The 21,627-nt window shown below is 38.0% G+C and overlaps 1 protein-coding gene across 1 annotated transcript; it reads right to left on the bottom strand.

Annotated features, from left to right (window-relative positions):
• Positions 1-419: 419 nt before the first annotated feature.
• Positions 420-4,016, bottom strand: LOC104236970 (uncharacterized). Its single transcript, XM_009791023.2, has 6 exons — positions 3,878-4,016; positions 3,671-3,788; positions 1,917-2,274; positions 1,080-1,548; positions 949-1,004; positions 420-811 (listed from the first exon to the last, which is right to left on the bottom strand). Exons 1-6 carry the CDS (start codon positions 3,912-3,914, stop codon positions 779-781), a joined length of 1,071 nt encoding a protein of 356 aa, XP_009789325.1. The 5' UTR covers positions 3,915-4,016; the 3' UTR covers positions 420-778.
• Between the last annotated feature and the right edge of the window lie 17,611 nt (positions 4,017-21,627).

Genomic DNA, 21,627 nt, shown 5'->3' on the forward strand with positions numbered 1-21,627 from the left:
TTGATTATACTTTAAAGCAGCTTTAGTCTAGCAGTAGGGGTATTAAGGCAAGGTAGAGAGCGTTAATTAAACATGTAATGATCACGGTATTCTCAGTCTTCATATGGTAACACATCCATTTCTTTTTTTCTTGGTAGGATAAATTCAGTACAAGATCATAGGAAAGCGAAGTATGTACTTCACAATAGGAACAGAGATGAATCCTATTCACTTGTTGAAGGTGTGATATTTCACCTATCAAATATAGCAGCGAAAGATTTATGCTTGTAACGAGGCAATATCACTACTGTCGCGGGGCTTTGGGCAGGCATGATTCAGAACCAGACACAAATTGCCTTAGTTGTTGATTTCACGCTAACTTTACAAAGATGAAAACCACTCGATTTGGAAGAAAAGATTCAAACAATAGGAGTTAAAGATGCAAATGCCCCGGAGTTTCACATCTTGAATCAAAAGCTAATTCAATACACTGTGATTCAGATGACAATCATAATGCCTACATCACAGGTAATATATATTAACTACTTCCAAGTAGTATTCAACTGCAAAAGCCCAGAAACTGTTGAATAAAAGAACACTGTACGTCTAGCATGAATGCCAATGCGAAACTAGACAGCTGTATAATGACTTTGGTTAAATTAAAAAAGAGGGAAAGGAAAGAAAAAGAAACAAACAAACACACCAAATACAATATTTTGGAATGCAGACTTCAGATCCAGACACTTGAATTTTGGCATCGGACATGATATACTAAAAGAAAAGCTTCCTGCTAAAAATTTCAGGTGCTAATCACTTCTGTTTGTGGAGCATCCTGCACAAGTGTTTTATACCAGTCAGAACAATTAAATGCAATAAAAAGATAGAAGTTAAACAACTAGGATTAATCAATCCATGAAAAAAGCTTCTCTAGCTCGATCAAAATGAAGTTAAATCATATTTTGTCCATACCAGATTTTCTTTATCTTCTTGGAGGACTTTCTCTGAAGTGCAGGCATTATCAGGCCCTGTAAAAGAAAAAATTAACAAACTTCTAGCTCAAACAGCTGAATGATTTTTAACCAAACAATACTCATAGCTACCTTCTCCTTGAGCAGATCTCCTTCCCTGTCTTTTCACCTTATCCTTATTTGGTTCTGGCTTAACAAGTTTTTGAAGTTTCTCTTTTGTGGTACGACTTCCAGCTTTTTGTGTAGATGTAGCAGTTGCAGCAATTTTGTTTACAGAATTCCGGGTCCTAGGCGTGCTTCCAATCTTTGGAGTCTTCTCCTTGATTGGTTCTTTAACTAGTGCAGTTTTAGTTGAATCTTTATTCAAGACTCTGGATAGCTTTCTCTTAGTGTTGGCAACAGAAGAAGAGCAATGTATGTCATCATTAGATGAACATGTCTCTTCTTTAGGCGCATGAGTGCAAGTCTCAGAGACTTGCAATGGCTGAGAATCTTGTAGAATGTTATAGCTATCAAACAATTGTTTCACTGGCTCCTCAAGTTCCACAAGGCTGTGTCGTTGCACATAAGATTTCAGCTCATCTCTCAAACGTTGAAAAGGCTGAAATTGAAGCAGAAAAATAGGCAAATATTTTCAATCACATGGTTCAATTAACCAACTACAAAAGCCAAATTGTTGCTGAAAACCGAACATTTGTGTTTATCCACATTGCAATGCAAGGAAGGTGAACAACGAGCTTACTAACGGAAATCAACTACTTGATTTTAAGATATAGTTTCGGCTAAAGCAAGGAAATGTGGAGGAGATTAATGGAACAGTGAAGTCTGTAGCACTAGTCACTACCAAGTTTTCAAAGATTGTATTACGGTTGAAAGGGGGATCAACAAAGGTGTCACAAGAATGTCCATTAGCTCGTGATTTTTTCAATGAAGTAACTTAGTCATGTGGGAGAAGATATAGTATCATACCTCAGAGCCAGCCTCCAAAGCAAGTCTGAAAAAGCCAAGGGAAATTGAATGCTTAGCAGCAGATTCTGAAAGCTTAATCTGTGATAGCCAATAGGAAGCTGAGGATATAAGGTCATATTTCCTTCTAATTGAGGACTTTGAAGCATTTGAAAATGGTGCATCTGATTTTCCTTGGTTACTAGTTGATCTCTTTGCTCTAGTCTCAGAAATGGGAGTTATAGTACCAAGTGGTCTAGAAGCCGGGCTGGCAATTGGCTTGGAGGAAACAGACAGCCTTCTTGGAGGCTTCGCAGATTTTTCCTTACCAGAGAGATGAAGGGAAGAAACACTCTTACTAACACTTGATGCAGGTCTTCCCCTGAAATACAAATGAAACAGCTAGTAATGTAAGTACACACATCAGGGCAACCGATAGTTAGGCTTAGAAATTAAAATAAGAATTAGGAATACTAGGAAGAGTTGCTGCATCTTTGGCAACCTTTGTCTGATTTAGCTCTCATTTATTAAGAATTTGCTGAAGGCGGAGAACAAAAAAGAAAAGAAAATCACCATTCTTTTGCTAGTAGAAATTGTGTCATTGTATTTTACAAATTTTCTCCAAACTTGCATGCATCATGATTCAGGATAAAGCTGACATTAGAAATCAGTAGAATATTCTGCAAGGAGAAAACCAAAATTTTTTCTCTGGAATCAAAACTAATTTTATTGGAGGAGTTTGATTCTACACTGTAAACTGTATGCAGTTCACACAGAAACTACCACACATTAAAAGCGAATGCGAGTTAAAACAGCACAACCAGCCAAGTGAAAGGTAAGAAGACAGTAGCGCCTACCATATTTCTGCTTTCTTTCAATTTATACATAAAAACTAAAGTTTCAATAACGTACTGCTGTTATCGTAGGTACATAAACATTTCTACGCATCTGCTGATTGTGTAAAGCCACATACTGTTTATGAATAAGCCTTCGTTGCAAGTTTCAGCAGCCTTAAAAAGGGGAAATTCAAAAAACAGGTGATCAAGGTTGGGAACTTTTCACTGTATCATCCTAGGTGGACATCAATGGCGCACCCAGGATTTTGTGCAAGCGGGTTCAATCTTAGAAGTACATAACTTTCGTCGTAAAATAGTAGTTGTCAAGTGGGTTCAAATAAAATATTTATACAAAATTTACACAACTTTAATTGTAATTTATACATATACATATTATTATTTTTTGATGAAGCAGGTTCAGTAGAACCCGCTTGCCACCACATGCGTCTGCCACTGGTGGACATATACAGATAGATATACGTGAAAAATTCTGAAAGTATTGTAATGTTTAAGTTCAGAACCCATATTTGCAAAGAATTCAGAACATTGAACCCATTAAGTTTAAATTATGGATACGCCTCTGACATCATGTTACAGGCAAATCAATCAACAAACGATCACTGGATCAAATAAGATTTCATTTCATTTGACATGGCAGAAGATCATATATGCAATTTCAATGAGCTTTTTTCTATTTCCAGACAGAGACAGTAACAGATAATAAGTGATATCCTAATTGTTAAACCCGGCAGAGTTGGTAAAACACCAAGAAAAGAAATCCACTCAACTATATATCTGCATTCAATTGCCCTTGCACATCGCAATTTCAAATCAAAATTCATCAACGTATAGATGCAAGTGTATCTATAATCTAAAACTAATACTAGATAAATTAGATATCTACATGAATATATATAGATGGAGGGAGAGAGAGAGAAGAACCTTGCAGAATTAGCTGAAGAGTTGGAGGAATCAGTCAGAGGCGGTTTCTCCTCCTTTGATTTAGATGCCGATCGCAACGGATATCGCAGAAGTTTCGATGTTGATCGCCTAGCATTGGCTGCACAAAAGAAAAATCAAACACATATAACACATACAGATGCGTAAAATCAAATTCTAGCGATCAAAGAGAAATTAAGAGAGTGATACCAGAAACAGAGGATTGATCTTTAGCTGACTCTTCCATGATGAATTCTAGGGTTTCTAGAAGATAGAAACAAATGATATGTGAAGATTGGATGAAATGAAAATGAAGAAATTGTTGCTTATATGCAGCGTTGTTTGAGCGGGAAATGTCACAACTGCTTTAAAATCAAATCAAAAGTCGGGAATATTAGAACGGCTCCTTGGGTTGGGCCCGTCTTGTGGGCCCAATACAGGTCTGCAACTTTGGATTTCAAATTTTGAAGAATGCCTTACCGTTAATACAGATGTGTTATTTGACGGGCTGAGTTGGCAGATTCGACTCAATATTAACAAAACTAGGGTGTGTTTGGTACCAAGGAAAACATTATGTTTTCTAATTTTCTCATGTTTGGTTGGCTTAAATATTTTGGAAAATATTTTTTTTATCAACTCACTTTCTTTCAATTGGAGGAAAATGTTTTCCTTATCAAGAAAAGGGAAAACATTTTCCAAAATTCCTTGTCAACATTCCCACCCTCACCAACCCACCCCACCCCACCCCCTCTCTCAAAAAAAGGTTTTTTTTTCTTTTCAAATTTCAGTTTTTCCATTCTCATCCACTCTACTTCCCCTCCACCCCTACCCCCCTCGATCCGCAAAAATCCACCCCCACCCCCCCTCCCTCTCCCTCCCCCAAAAAAATTTTAAATATATTTTTCAGTTTTAATTTTTTTATTTATCTGTTTAAAGGTTCAAAATTTTACAAGTACCAAAGTTATGCTTGTTTTTGTTATGAAAATAATTATATTGTGGATGTTCATTTAATATTCCGCAAGCAGCTGATGCAAATAATTATATTGTGGATGTTCATTTAGTACTCTATTGAAGTTTATCTACAAGCAGATGATGCAGGCAGGTTGCAAGCAACTCAATGAAATGATTTGCAGCAGCTTCTTATTAAACAGGCAGGTTGCAAGCAGCTCATGCAGACAACTTACAAGCAGCTCAAGAAAAGCCTTGCAGCTGCTTCCTGAAAAGCCTCGCAGTTGCTTCCTTTCTTCTATAAATAGAGGAGTTTTCACTTCATTATGTACTTCAGTTTGAAAGTTGAATAATATATCAGTTTCTCTTTATACTTGTCTTTGGTTTATTAACTTTACAGTAATTATTTTATAATACATTATCAGCACGAGACTGTCATTTTGAGCACTTACTTCGAATTTAATTTCTATTTCAGTGTTGTTTGAAACTCAAAACGAGAAAGCAAAGAAAATCAAAGTCAATAATGGGGCTATTCTCCTATACTGTAGCCGGTGGCAGATTCATACTAATCGGTGCTTGGGAATCTTTAATCTCCTCCTCCGCTGCCCTAAAAAATTCATCATCGTCTTCCACTTCCCAATCGTTGACAGAGAAGCAAGCCCAAGATTCTGTCTTTTTCTTTCATTAATCACCTTTTGCTTCACTTGCAGTCATGGCAGGTGATAATGAAGTTAACGCTGCTGAATCTAAGAGATTGGTTCCACTTAATACATGGATTCTTATTTTCAATTTCAAAATGGCTTACAACATGTTACGGTGGTGATATGTGAATATCACTTACATATGGAATGACCAAATTTGTGTAAAGTAATTTGAGCCTTTTGCTTATATTTGGTTTAATAGCTTTATCAACGCTTGCTTGGTTATATGCTATGTATGCAGTATCTATTTTGGTATTTATTTTTATTCGTATTATCTTAATAAAGGGTTATAAAGTGGATAACATCGTTAGACCCACTTAAACTCCAGCAGAGTTTGTAAGAAATATACAACCATCAGAAGTGGTTGTATTTTATATATCTCATTGTAACTAAATTTTGTTAACTACCAGAAGTGGTATATGCCTATGACCACCAGAAGTGATAATTTAGACTTTCTATGGTTATAATTGAAGATAAGCTAGAGAAAATTCTCTATATTATATGCATACCTCGATTTGCTCCTGAAGTAGCAAATATCTTAAAAGAGGTTCGAAGCATCACAATTTGATGTGATTATGCACGTTCAGATAATTATGTTCCATTCCCTGAAGGATGAGAACTTTGATAAATATTGATAATTCCCAGAAGTGAATGTGACAATGTTAATAAAGCTTGTAAATATGAACGTGCTCTTGGTTGTGAAGACATCACAACTCACCTCCAGAAGAGAATACAATTGAGAGAACATATCCTTAATCTTTCGTACTTCAAATTTGCCCCTGAAGTAGTAAACAATTGAAATTTCTTCCTGAAGCAGGAAAATATTATAGAGCGATGTAAATACTGCAACTCACCTTATAAAGAGGTAGAATAACAAAGGATATAAAATATTCAGATGTTAATATCGTTTCTCCCTGAAGGAGACATTTATCACAAAGTTGGTGGTAGAAATACTGAAATTCTTAACTTTTTACATTTATAAATTTAGTATTGTCTTTCTATTGTTCATATGTTAATAATTTTCTCTCATGATACCATAAGTGTCTGAGCAATATTTGGCAGTATAAAATTTATCAAAAGCTCCCAAAGAGCTAACTGTTTGTCTAGAAGACACATGACACCAGTAGTGTCCGATAAATATAAGATTGTGGATAATAAATGAAGGCACTCGAAGAGCTTATATAAAAATATGTCATTCATATTATATGATTCTGGTCAAAATATATGTTGTAGTAAACCTGAAGTTTACTAATACAAATAGTTATCATATTGAGACTACAAATGATTGGAAGATTGAAAATCTTCATGTTTCACAGTCATATGGGATAAAATAATATGTATGTGAGAAGTTACCCACCTCATTCTTCAACTTGTACTACATCACATGTCACAGTAAACTAGAAGTTTACTAATGCAAAAGCAGTCACAGTAAATCAGAAGTTTTACTGAGGCAAAAGTAGCTATACTAACCGGGAATTTACTGGGGCAAAAGTAGCCACAGTAAACTAGAAGTTTACTAATGCAAAGTTTATGCCATAGTAAACCAAAAGTTTACTAAGAGAAAACACATGTCATGATAAACTTGAAGTTTTCATCTATCATTTTTAAATGAGCTATTTGAGAATTCAGATAAGCATATACTGAAGAACTAGAAGATTCTTCAAGAATTCTCTTGTATTGCTTGTTCTCATTGATTATACCAGCTAAAGTTGGGACTAAGACCCCTGAATTCTGAAATATATAAAAGGTGAATATGGGTCTATTCACCTATCATGTGAACCACTTATAGATGCATATATGAGATGGTTACATGTGTGATTATTGTCAACCTGCAGTTTGACATTTGAAATTGCTTTTCTCAAATAAGAGCATAATTTTCAGATTATGAAATCAAGATAGTTCATTTTGATGACGCTGGATTATATCCAAGCTAATTTAGCATTGAATACCTCCTATTAATTGCTTATGAGAACAAAGTTTCATGTGTTGGTCTAAGATTTTTTTAAATTGCATACAACAACATTTGTATGCATCAGACCAACAATATATGATAAGTTATCCCCTTATAATTGGTTTAGGATCAGAAACCAATTTTTTTTACTATCTAGTAACTTTTGATGCGTAGTATATGATTAATTTCTCTGCCACAAAGCACAAAGATAGGTTTCCCAAAGAAAATTTGGGATATATGTTAGTTTTTCTAACATTAGGGGATGGAATAAGCAGTTGAAAAATATGTTATATGAATCAAATTATCATTAGTATGATCCTCACTCAGAAGATAATTCAAGTCAAATGCCAGAAGCACTTGCTGATCCAAAATTAAATATCATATTTTTGCTGCAAAAGCTCCTAGTAAAATTAAAGTCCCTGAATGATGGAGTTTACTGTACGTATGAAGCATGGTAGACCAATCGGTTCTAAAAGTAACAATCCTTAAAAAGAATAGGAGAAAATGATTAAAATGATCATAATAAGGAGGAAATAAGCTCTAGAAGAGCCCACGACATAACATTTCATGAAACTCTTGAAGAAGTTTAGATACCTGAAAATAAAGAAAGTGATGAGATCTCAACAAGTTATGTCGCTTGCGAACCGATATGAAATGATCGTCGACGATATATTTGGTACAATATAGTGCACAACATTATAAAAGATTGTGAGGATCGAACCAGCAGCCCAGATACTTGAAAATGTCATGCCATTTAAATGCAAGTCATAACCTATATGACTCATTTGATTAAATCTATATGAATATCCCTGAAGGTTTTAAAATGCATGAAGCATATAGTTCAAAGTCTCGATAAATGTACTCGATCAGATTACAAAAGTCATTGTATCGTTTAAAGTAATTAGGGCGCATGTGGTATAATCGCCTAAATGAATATTTGCTGAAAGAATGTTATAAGAGCTCCAGAAGGCAATTGAATATCTTAAGAAAGAATTTGAGATGAAAAATCTTGGAAAGACAAAACTTTGTCTTGGTCTGCAAATTGAACATTTAGCAGACGGGATCTTTATCCATTAATCTGCCTATACAGTAAGGGTCATAAAATGCTTTTACATGGACAAAGCGCACCCATTGAGTACACCAATGATTGTTCAATCACTTGAAGTGAATAAACACCCATTCCAACCTCCATAATAGGATGGGGAACTCCTTGGTCATGAAACACCATATCTCAGTGCAATTGGTGCACTTATGTATCTTGCTAATGCTACAAGGCCTGTGTGATGACCCAAACTGTCATCTTTAAATTAAATCATCATCTCGGTATTTTAAGACCTTGAAAAGCGGTATCAATAATTCTTCGACTTGCGTGCACAGTCCATATAATTTTCCGGAAGGTTTTCATGTGAAAAATGGATTAAATTGTGAATTAGAGCTTTAAAACTCAACGTTGACTTCAGTCAAGATTTTGAGCAAACGAACCCGGATACAAGTTTTGACCATTTCGGTAGTTCCGTATCGTGATTTGGGACTTGGTCATATGTCCGAATTGAATTCGGAGGTCCCTAGATCAAATTATCGGCATTTAACGGAATCTAGAAATCTAAGGCTAAAGATTTCTTAAGTTTGACCGGAGATTTGACTTTTGAGCAAACGACCCTAGATTAGATTTTTGATGATTCCAATAGCTTTGTATGGTTATTTCGGACTTAGACGTATGTTCGGATTTAGATTTGGAAGTCTGTAGGATAATTTGACGCATTTTGGCAAAAGTTGAAAAATAGAAGATTTTTGGAAAGTTTGACCGAGGGTTGACTTTTTGATATTGGGGTCGGAATCTAGTTCTGAAAATTTTCATAGCTTCGTTATGTCATTTATGACTTGTGTCCAAAATTTGAGGTCAATCGGACATGATTTGATAGGTTTCGGCATCGAATATAGAAGTTGGAAGTTCTTAGTTTTATTAAGCTTGAATTGGGGTGTGATTCACGTTTTAGCATTATTTGATGTAATTTGAGGCATCGACTAAGTTTGTGTCATATTATGGGACTTGTTAGTATACTTGGTTGGGGTCCCATGAGGCTCAGAATAACTTTGGAAGAGGTTTTGGAAGATTTTGGCGTTTTGAGCATAAACATGTAATGATCCAAAGGTCCATTTTTAGTTATAGAGATCAAAATTTGATTTCAAGACTTCCGAGATTTTGATAATGAATTATAGGAGTGATCTGGAAAGTTTGGTCTAATTTCATCAAGTCACGATTGGGTTTTTAATGCGAAACATGAGTTAATTATTTAACGAGTGAAATGGGAATCTCACTAAGCAAATGAGCTCCGAATTGAGTTTTGATTGAAGGACTATGTTCGTATTACTATTTGTGACTCATAGGAACAAGAATCATTGAATTCCGAGTTCGTATGATGGAGTTAGAGCCTCTTTAGTGAAATTAAAGACTACTGGTGCAACAGATCTGGTGTGCACCTTTAACAACCAGATTTGACCACTTTTAGCGACATGAATTGACTTTTAGCGACCAGAATTGGGGTTTTAATGCTATTTCTATTTTTTAAGCTCATTTTGACATTTTTGGTGAAAGAACACGGCTTGAGGCGATTTTTGAGCAAGAAATCATGGAAAATCTTGAGGTAAGTCACTTGTGATCATTTCTACTCCATAATATTGAATTATCATCGAATAATCCGACTAGATTACATGTTTTTGAGGTGTAAATTGGAGATTTAGGCCTAGGGATTTGAAAATAAGATTTGAAGATTTGGAGGCCGAATTGTTATCGGAATTTAGTAATTTTGGTATGGTTAGACTCGTGGTTGAATGTGTTGTCAGATTTTGTGAGTTTCGTCGGATTTCAAGACGTGGGCCCCACGGGCAAATTTTGGGTTAATTTCGAATTTTGTTGGAAAATTTTGTTTGAATTAACTGTGGCTAGATTCAGCTCAATTTGAGGCCGATTCGAGGGTAAAAGGCATTTCGGAGTAGGAGTTTTGCTCGGATTGAGGTAAGTAATGATTGTAAATGTTGTCCTGAGGGTATGAAACCTCGGATTTCACATCTTTGTGCTACTTTGAAGTGACACACACGCTAGATGACGATCGTGGGGTCGTGCACCATTGGGGATTGTGACTTAGTCCATCCCGTATGACTGTTAAACCGCGTATTGGATTGAAAATTGTTTGATATCATTGTGTTTTGGAAAGTATTATCATGTTTTGGGCTGAATGCCATATTTGGGCCTCGTGCCAACTGTTTTAGACCCTTAGGGGATTTTTACTACTATTCCTCACTGTTTTGACTTCATATTTGTACCCAGTCATGCTGTATTCTACTGTTTTCATAACTCAGCCATATTTACTCCGTTTTGATATTTTAAATGATATTTTGGGCTGAGCATCATATTTTACTGTTGCCCGATTGGCATGAGAGATTTCTGACTGAGTGAGGTCGAGAGCCTATGTTATGAGGATACTATGGGATCAGGCTGCGCTCTGCAGCAGTGTTATACTGATTCATGATTTTGAGGTCGAGGGCTTGATTTGTTACGCCACGAGGTGGCTTGTTGATATGAGGCCGAGAGCCTATTTGATTATGCCATGAGATGGCTTGTTATTGCGCTTGGGGCGTAAGGGGCCCCTCCAGGAGTCTGTACACCCCCAGTGAGCGCGGGTACCCAGTGTGAGTGATATGATGTAGCCCGAGGGGCTGTTGTTGTTGTTTCATATTATTTCCCGAGGGGCTGTTCTTGATCCATGTTTTGCCCGAAGGGCGGTTCTTGATTCATGTTATGCCCGAGGGGCGATTACGAGTGAAGTGAGGTAGCCCGAGGGGCTGGTTCTGTTGATATTATGCCCGAGGTGCGGTTTATGGTACATGTTTTGCCCGAGGGGCTGTTTAGATTTCTATCATTTTTACTCACTGTTTTATCACTCGTTTAAAACTATTGAAAGTTGTTTTAAAAGGTTTTACTGAAGCTGAGCTTGATTTACAAAGTAAATGGTTTCTGTACTGTTTTTGAGAAATATACGGTATTTGTTGTAGTGCTATGACATGAAATTATGTGTTTTCTTACTTCTCAGCTTTCATTTACTTTTGTTACTTACTGAGTTGACGTACTCACATTACTCTCTGCACCTTGTGTGCAGATTCAGGTATTTCTGAACCCGGCGGTGGGTGTTGATTGCTCAGTGGCAGAGTCATCGGAGTTAGCAAGGTAGCTGCCCGACGTTTGCAGCCCTGCTCTTCTCCCTCTTGTCTTCCTTAGACTATTTTTAGTTTATTTTCAGACTCTTTGTTTTATTCAGACCTTAGTAGATGCTCGTTGTCGTGCCCCCTTTTTCCATCTTTGCATCGGGAGATCGGGTTTATGATATTTTTGGGTATATGACAACTCATTCCTTTTGGGAACTGGGTTTTGCATTTGAAGAGTCGCCACCTAATGATTTAAGGTGCATTAGGACACATATAGGGTTCACTTCTAAGTTTGTTTGATAACCAGAGATTAGGTAAGGTCTTGAAATTAACCTAAGGGGAAGGTGTTAGGCACCCCTCAGGATCCACTAGTGTGGTTCCCGGCCAGACAATTTTTGTGAATTTGTGCAATTTAGCAAACAAACAGGTATAGGCTCAAATAGTAGGAGATTTAAACACATAAGAGTTTGAAAACAGTTAGAAGGCAGATTTCGAAAAGAAAGAGTTACAGTTCTACAAATACTTGAAAATATAAAAGAGGAAAAAAGGGGGTCCTAGGTTTATTTATAATATGGATCACATCAATGCGATACCCAGTATAACACTCCTCAGAAGAAGGGATACACGTGGTATTAGCACACCGGTCATTATATCCATATCTACCCTTCCCACTCCGTGAAAGTATTAAAGCGCGGATTGGTCTCGACCTCTATTGCATGCTGTTACCCGTCCCTTTCTATCAGTCCCGGGGGAATTTAGGACTACTATTCCTAAAAGAGAGGCATATTAGGCTGACTTTAGGTTTCGAAAGGTGAAAAATCTAAGGCGACAGACAAAAACACATAGTACTGCACATTAGGGGAAGCTTGTAAACAAATAAAAGGCTCATGTATACCTCCTCAAGCAAAACACATAAATAGCATGACTTAAACATACATTTAGGGTCTAAATTTAAAAATACTAAAGGCGAGGGGAATTTTAATTGTTGAAGCAGACCAGTTTATTACATAACTCAGATAAGAAGTCCGAATCAGGCCTGCTTGCTGGTTGTAACAATTAAATTAACAAAGGCAGATTCAGTTTTATTGTTGTTATCACCTAAGGTTTGCCTAAGTGTTTGGGTGAGATCCTATAAACATGATATCTAATACTGATTCAGAATGTGGCAAAGCAGTAACCATTTTAAAACAAACGATTTGAGATCCTACAGGCATGCTTTCTAAACCGTATTAACAGAAGGTGAGAGAGTTGTTTAAAAACTAGTTGAGAACAGTATGAATTAGGCTGATTTTAAACTAGACTGGTTTCAAATCCTGAAGGCATGATATCTATTATTGCTGATTTAATTTCTATAGACATGATATCTAGTTGAACGTGTAATGAAGCTGGCAAAATTTACTTGCAATTCCTATAGGCATGATTTCTATAAAAGGGTACTAATTTTAAACTACTGGACATGATGCCAGATGATAACCAGTTAGATCCTAAGAACATGGTGTCTAAGTGTGGTAATGCAGAATCTAAGACAAGTCCTCTAGACAGGTTCTCTAAATGCAGAGTTAAACATGCAGACTTTAGGTCCTATAGGCATATTCTCTAGATGTAGAACATGTAGAGTTTTAGTGAAAACAGATCTTATAGGCATGATATCTAAATTGCAGAGTTAAATATGCAGAATTTTAGGTCCTATAGGCATGATATCTACCCTTAAGCATGCACAATTACCCAGCCCTTTTCACTAGCGAAACCCCAACATTTATTACAAATTATTACAAACTGAATAACGAATTACATCAGAAAAGTGTAAAAAGAAAAAAGTTACAACCAGAGGAAGCCTGATTCTTGACTTCCTCTCTGAGTTATGGAATAAACCACCTCAAATGCCATTTGTTTCAAAGCCTTTCTCAGACATGGGTGTGTCAAAGTTCCCTAAGGGTCTCAAGGGATCCCGGGCAGTTCTTACACCCAAGTTTGCATAACCAGACAGGAATGAGTGCAGTGTGGAAGGGCCAACCCTTATGTGTCCCAGTTTAGAGGGAGCTCATGGGTCCCAAGGCAAGGCTCACACAAGAGGGACAGAACCTAAGTCTAAGAGTATAGTGGAAGTGTAGGAGTAGAGAGTTGTTTAAAACTGGGTTGAGAATATTAAGAGGGTAAGGGTGATTTGAAAATAGTAGTAATAAAGTTAACACTACAGAATCAACAATTTGATACAAAGGGGTCAGGGGTTTGGGAGTTCATTACAGGGAGCATATGACCCTAGGAGGGGGTCAGGTTTTGGACATGCACAACAATAGATGATGCCGGCATGCCCATAAACTAGCTAGAGAATACAACACATAGAGGGGATATGAAGGATATGACCCCAGGGAGGGTCAGGTTTGGGTAATGCATAGCAATGTCTAATGCTGACATGCCCTCAAACCAACCAAAGAATACATACACATAGGGGATATGGGGGTTTGGGATTCATAAGTCATAATAAGTGACTAACATAATTCATACATAAGGAAAAACATTAATTCAGAAGGGAAAGGGTAGATTACAACATGCTTAATAATAGAACTTGATTAAACACAAGCAGGAAACAGGAAAGAGTGCAAGAAATAGTAAAGAAACATGTTGTTGTTGATGCTGAAGATTAATTAGAACATACCAGTAAAGAAGCAAATGCAGAAAGAAAGTAAGCAAATTTCCCACATCCTAGCCTTGGCTTTCAGCCGGCTAGGTAAGGCAGCAACACAAGTAGTAACAGAGAAAAGAGAGTTTTGAGTGAAATGTATGTTCTGAACTTCAGTGTTCGTGTTTTTGAAAGAAGAGGGGTGCAGGGTATTTATAGTTTTGAAAACATGTGAGAAATAAGGTAATAAGTAAAGTTTCAATACAAATATGGAAACAACAACGGTCAGAATCAATTAACCAAGTGATTCCCCTTTAATCAAGAGATCACTTGTTTAACGGGGGTAACCGATTCAAAAATAAGGAAAGATGAATTTTGTAGGCAGACTGATTATTGCCATAAAAGGGGTAGTAAAAGCATTAAGTAAGCAATCAAGTCTAAGTACAGAAATATGCTAATTTTGGGAAAGGATTCAGTAAGGCAAAATATCATAATAAAGGAAAAGAATCAATTAACTTTAAATAGGCGAGTGAAATTAGAGTTCATAAAAGAAAAGTTCTGAAATTAGTCACAAGATCGAGATCAATCAAGGAAGTAACATGCTTATACACTTTAGTATTTAAACAGAGTGAGTAGAGATACCAGACATGTGAGGCCAAACCCATTGGCAAAAGAAACAGCATACAGAAATAGGCATAAGGTTCAGTAGTAAAGCAAACATTCGAAGCGTAGTAATCAAGTAGGTCAAGTCACATTGAGTCAACAATGGAGAAAACAAATTATCAGAAACATGCAAAGGTCTCACAGTAGTAGACGAGAAAATCTTTTGAAAAGTTAAGATTTCAAGCATAGTCGAGTTTTAAAGATAATAAAACCCAGAATCAGAGGAATCACATAAAGAAAAAGAGATTCTAAAACAAGGAACTTCAAATCGAGTCAGGTATTCAAACGAACAGTTTAAGACCCAAGACATAGGTTTTTTTTTCAACAATAGTCGAGCTTAAAAGATGATAAACAAATAAATCGAACAAAAAATTAACCAAACAAGCACTCATCTAACAAATAGCCAACATAAATTAGGGTTTTTAAACATGCTAACTCAGATAGAAGAACAACATGAGCAAAATATAGCAAGATCAGAAACACGTTAAAATCAGAGAATAGATTTTGAAATAACTTAAAAGAAGAACCCAAATCGGAAAAGATAAAGAGTCATTTTGAGAGCAAAGTTAAAGAAAATTCGAGAAAATGCTTAAAAGTGTAAGGTAAGCACAGATCTAAGGTAGATCTGAAAGAAATCGAAAAAGATCTTAGAGATTAGGGTTTCAGAAAACCTAGAAAAAGTGAGAAAGGTCCTGAAATTTACCGATCTAACCAAGAGAGTCAAGGATCTGACTCAAGCGGCCATGGCTGGCCGGAGAAAGGTTAACGATGACCGGAGAAGAGCCATGAACTGAAATCGAACAAGGACTGGACTAGACTCCTTCAAGGCCTGGCCTTGAAACCATAAGAACAAATACATAGAAGCCATGGAAGGCTGGTATATGCCTCAAATGACCACGGAAGGCCATGGATTAGATAAGTATTAGGATGGGGTGAGAGGGCTGCGGCTAGGATTCATGAGAGTTTCAGAGAGAGTTGAGAGAGGAGGGGGTTTCAAGGGTGGCGGTAAGTGGGAAGTGAATTAGGTTAAGAGGTTGGTTTGGGTTAAAAATGGTAAGTACAGCCAGTGGTTATTGATCTAAATGATCAACGGCTGAGATTTAAAGGGTTAGGTGGGGATCCGAGTCTGGGTCGGTTTAATTTGAAATTGGGTTCAAATTAGGCTGAAATTGAAATGAAATCTGGCTAGATTTTAAATAGCCATTTCCCCCATATATTTTATAAAAAATAGCAAATTAAATTCTGAAAATAAATTGAAAGTACTAAAATAATTTATAACATATAATTATCAATTTAAAAAATACTGGACTTAATGTTATGAATATAAATGCAATTAAATCCTAAAAGAGGCTAATATTGCAACTGTATGCAATTTAGCTTTAAAAATACTAAATAAATTTGTAAAAATATACAAAATTACCTTAGCTATATTTTAGCATAAATATGAGAATCCAATAAATGAATCACCAAAATAATAAGTTTTGGAAATTATTATTGTTTTTTTAATAAATAAAAATAGGAAATAAATTGGTTTAAAAATCTTTAAAAAATTAAGAAAAAAATAATAAAACATTTGGACATACTTATATATGCATATATATATGCTAATTTGAAACTATTTTTCATATTGAAGAATATATAGGGAAAAATTAGGTATCAACAGCTGTCCCTCTTTACCCGGGAAGGATGAAAGAGTTGTCGGGTAAAGATATGATGGCCAATTTTGATCGAGCGAAATGGTTTGAAGAAGATAGGGCACACCTTGGCTTCTGAGCTGCCTACATATCCCTAGTTTTACCGGAATCAAGCCATATGTAGTTCAGGATCTGTCGGCGGAGTATGCTGGTGGAGACTTTTCGAGAATGGATGCAATATCTAGGGTCGAGTGAGTGGCAGGTTTATGGGAAGGGTTAAGATATGGCTGTGGGAACTAGAGCGGGATCGCTCCTACCGAGATGGCCGTTGTTCGCCAGTATACCTGCAATTTAGAAACACTACCAGTGTATACCGTGCATGAATGTTGTCTTCGTATGGTTAGAATGACGTCCTTAGACCATGATGTACTGGGCCATGAAGCGTATGATAAAGGATTCGTAGGCCATGAAATGATGCTCTCGGGCTATGAGGATGGTGCCTTTGAACCATGATGCCTTTGAATAATGATATGCAAAATTAAAAGGGATCCTCAGGCCATGACATGGTGTTCTCGGGCTATGAAAATGCTGCCTCCAAACGATGACACCTTTGGATAATTTGGCGATCTTTCAGCCCATGAGATGCAGTATGTGGCAATCTTTCAGCCCATGAGATGCAGTATGAGGCGATCTTTCAGCCAATGAGATGCAGTATGCAACGATCTTTCAGCCATGCAATATGAGGCGATCTTTCAGCCTTGTGGATGCAGATAGAGGTAGAGCTTGACCTCGGAAGGCAGAATGGTAGCCTTATGCAATGCAGAAATGCAGATAGAGACAACGTTTAGTCTCGGAAGGCAGAATGGTAGCCTTATACAGTACAGAAATGCAAATGGAGACATCGTTTAGTCTCGAAAGGCAGAATGGTAGCCATATGCAATGCAGAAATGTAGATGGAGACATCGTTTAGTCTCGGAAGGCAAAATGGTAGCCTTATGAGTGCAGCAATGCAGATGAAGACAACGTTAGTCTCGGAAGGCAGAATGGTAGCCTTATGCAATGCAGATGGAGACAACGTTTAGTCTCGGAAGACAGAATGGTAGCCTTATGCAGTGTAGTAATGTAGATGGAGACATCGTTTAGTCTCAGAAGGCAGAATGGTAACCTTATGCAATGAATAAAATGGCAAGTGGTAATAGAGCTTTCTTAGCTGATAGCAGGTTGCGACATTGTGATTGCTGGGGACATTGTGACATACGGAATATCACTGGTGTGTGCAGATAGAAAATGTTGGTAATTGCAATGGTTCTGAGAGTTGTATTCCTGAATAATGTTTGTCCCATGGGTGTATAGTACGTTTGATGATTTCGCAGTCCAAGTGCCTGCATCCAAAGAAAAATCGTGAGTTTTGTAAAGGGGGAGGTTAGTTTGTATCCCCGCTGGCTTTGCTTGACCTGCTCAGTTTTGATATGGTGATACTGTATGTATCATTGGGGTAGAGTTGCTAAGCAAAGCAATTTTAGTAATATGCATGATTTTGTAAAAATACGACATAATAGTTTTTTTAGATGAACCGACGACTGTGACGTGGTTCGGGACATTGCAACCTCTCTTGCTACGGAATTTTGAGGGTCCTCCTCAAAATTCTACCCCAGTTTGATGGGTTAACGCTTCTGATTGTTGTTTGCGATGATCGGCTAAAATTACTTCGAAATTTTGAGGGTCCTCCTCAAAATTCTGCCCCAGTTTCCAATTGCGGGGAAAAAATGAAATTTTATTGAATTGTGACGGAACCCATAGGGCTACCTACGTATCCCCTCTTAAACGGGAATCAGGGCAAGCATAAGGATTACACATAGTAGCGCTTGACTGCATCTAATTTGATTGGTTTTGGCCAGACTTCTCCGTCCATTTATGCAAGTATGAGGGCTCCTCCTGTCAAAGCTCGGTGAACCATGTATAGACCCTGCCAGTTAGGAGAGAATTTCCCTTTGGCTTCATCCTGATGCGAAAAATTTTTCTTTAACACCAACTGTCCTGGTGTGAACTGTCTCAGCTTGACTCTTTTGTTGAAGGCTCTGGACATTCTGTTATGATAGAGTTGACTATGGCAAACTGCATTCATTCTCTTTCCGTCCATAAGGGCTAGTTGCTCATAACGACTTTTCACCCACTCTGCGTCGTCGAGCTCAGCTTCCTGTATGATCCTTAGTGAAGGAATTTCTACCTCAGCCGGGAATGACTACCTCTATACCATAAACCAACATATAGGGGGTTGCCCCGATTGATGTGCGGACTGTGGTGTGATACCCCAATAGAGAAAATGAAAACTTCTCGTGCCATTGTTTATGCTTTTCTATCATTTTCCTCAATATCTTCTTGATATTCTCGTTGGCAGCTTTTACAGCTCCATTCATTTGAGGCATGTAGGCTGTGGAATTCTTGTGTCTGATCTTGATAGTTTCTCACACAGCTTTCATCAAGTCGCTGTTGAGGTTGGAGCCATTATAAGTAATGATTGACTCTGGAATCCCGAATCGACAAACAATGCGGTCGCGAACAAAGTCTGCCACGACTTTCTTAGTTACTGCTCTATAAGATGCTGCTTCTTCCCACTTGGTGAAATAGTCTATGGCTACCAGGATAAACCTGTGTCCATTGGAAGCGACATGCTCGATTGGTCCAATAACATCCATCCCCCAAGCGACGAACGGTCATGGTGAGCTTGTTGCATTAAGCTCATTTGGAGGTACCTTTATCATGTCTGCATGTATCTGACAACGATGGCATTTCCGGACATACTGGATGCAGTCTGTTTCCATCTTCATCCAAAAGTAACCAGCCTGAAGTATCTTTTTTGCTAGGACAAAATCGTTCATATATAAACCGCAGGTCCCAGCATGAATTTCCTCTAGTAGCCTGGATGCTTCCTTCGCGTCAACACATCTTAATAGTCCCAAATCGGGGGTCCTCCTATACAGGATTCCTCCGTTGTGAAAGCAGTTGTTGGACAATCTCCGAAGTGTGTGTTTCTGAGTAGGATTTGCAAGCTCTAGGTACTCTCCTTTTGCCAAATATTCCTTAACCAAGGCTTTCCATCCGCTTCTTCTTCAACATGGGCACAATAAGCCGGCTGATCATGGATCTTTACTAGAATGGGATCAATGAAATTCTTGTCTGGATGCTGTATCATAGATAATAGGGTAGCCAATGCATCGGCGAACTCATTCTGGACTCTGGGAACATGTTGGAACTCCGTCTTCGTGAACCTCTTTCTCAATTCCTATACATGATGCAGATATGGGAGTATCTTGGAGTTCTTGGTTTCCCATTATTCTCATACCTGATGTATAAGTAAGTCTGAATATCCGATTACTTGCATCTCTTGAACGTTCATGTCAATGGCCATTTTGAGTCCTAAGATGCAGGCTTCATACTCGGCCATATTGTTGGTGCATGGGAACCTGAGTTTGGCACACATCGGATAATGTTGACAGGTTTCTGATACTAGGACTGCTCCTATGCCGACTCCTTTGAAATTTGCTACTCCATCGAAAAACATTCTCCAACCGTCATAGGATTCTGCAATGCCTTCTCCTATGAATGATACCTCCTCATCAGGAAAGTACGTTTTCAGGGGTTCGTATTCTCCATCCACGGGATTCTCAGCGAGGTGGTCTACTAGTTCTTGTCCCTTGACCACTTTCTGAGTTACGTAGACGATGTCAAACTCACTCAACAGGATTTGTCATTTGGCTAGCTTGCCAGTGGGCATGAGCTTCTGGAAGATGTACTTCAAAGGATCCATCCTTGATATGAGATATGTGGTATAGGCACATAAGTAATGTCTCAGCTTCTGGTCTACCCAAGTCAAAGCACAACAGGTGCGATCTAACAGAGAATACCGGGCCTCGTACGGGGTAAAATTCTTGCTGAGGTAATAAATGGCCTGCTCTTTCCTCCCTGTTTCATCATGTTGCCCTAGAACGCAATCGAAAGATCCATCCAATACTGCAAGGTAGATTAATAAGGGTCTACCTAGCTCGGGCGGGACCAATACTAGTGGTGTTGACATGTACACCTTGATTCTGTCGAAGGCCTTTTGGCAGTCATCAATCAATTTGGTAGCAGTGTCCTTCTTTAACATTTTAAAGATTGGCTCACAGATAACTGTAGACTGTGCTATAAACCGGCTGATGTAGTTCAGTCTCCCTAAGAAACTCATCACGTCCTTCTTGTTCTTCGGTAGTGGCAATTCCTGGATAGCTTTGACTTTTGATGGATCTAGTTCTATTCCTCGGCGACTCACAATAAACCCAAGCAATTTCCCAGCAGGAACCCCAAATGCGCACTTAGTGGGGTTTAGTTTCAAATTGTACCTCCGCAGTCTATTGAAGAACTTCCACAAATCTTCCATGTGATCAGTGGCCTTCTTGGACTTGATGATAACATCATCTACATATACCTCTATCTCCTTGTGCATTATGTCATGGAAAATGGTAGTTATGGCCCTCATGTAGGTGGCCCCTGCATTCTTCAGGCCGAACGACATCATCTTGTAACAGTACATTCCCCACGGCGTAATGAAAGCCATTTTCTTAGCATCTTCTTCATCCATCCAGATATGATGATAACCCGTAAAACAATCTACAAATGACTGCAACTCATGCTTGGTGCAATTGTCAATCAGGATGTGTATGTTCGGTACAGGTAAGTCATCTTTCGGACTGGCCCAGTTGAGATCCCAGTAGTCGACACAGACTCTGACCTTCCCATCCTTCCTTGGAACTGACACAATGTTGGCTAGCCATGTCGGGTATTCTACTACCCCGAGAACATTAGCTTTGACTTGCTTAGTGACTTCTTCCTTGATTTTCAAACTCATATCAGGCTTGAACTTTTTGAGCTTTAACTTTACTAGAGGACATGTTGGATCGGTTGGCAGTTTGTGAGCCACAATAGACGTACTGAGACCAGTCATGCCATCATACAACCAGGCGAATATATCCTCATACTCCTTCAGGAATTCTGTGTATTCTTTCTTTTTGATGGCGACAGGTGAATGCTGAACGTTCTCTGCATCTCCCACGCTGACAATTTCGGTCTCGTCCAGGTTGGACTTAGGTCTATTCTCAAAGTTCTCAACTTCTTTGACAATATCCTCTGGTATGTCATCTTCCTCTGAATCAATGTCCGTTTGTTGCATTGTCTCATTGCACGTCACAGTCATTGGTTCATCA

This window comes from Nicotiana sylvestris, chromosome 6 (genome assembly GCF_000393655.2).
Source record: "Nicotiana sylvestris chromosome 6, ASM39365v2, whole genome shotgun sequence".
Lineage (NCBI taxonomy): Eukaryota > Viridiplantae > Streptophyta > Magnoliopsida > Solanales > Solanaceae > Nicotiana > Nicotiana sylvestris.

Excerpts from the sequence above, each read along its gene's own strand:
- LOC104236970 (XM_009791023.2), bottom strand. The coding sequence starts at position 3,914 with ATGGAAGAGTCAGCTAAAGATCAATCCTCTGTTTCTG. Across the intron at positions 3,789-3,877 it reads AGATCAATCCTCTGTTTCTG|CCAATGCTAGGCGATCAACA; the intron begins GTATCACTCTCT and ends TCTTTTGTGCAG. Across the intron at positions 1,549-1,916 it reads CTTTGGAGGCTGGCTCTGAG|CCTTTTCAACGTTTGAGAGA; the intron begins GTATGATACTAT and ends CTTCAATTTCAG.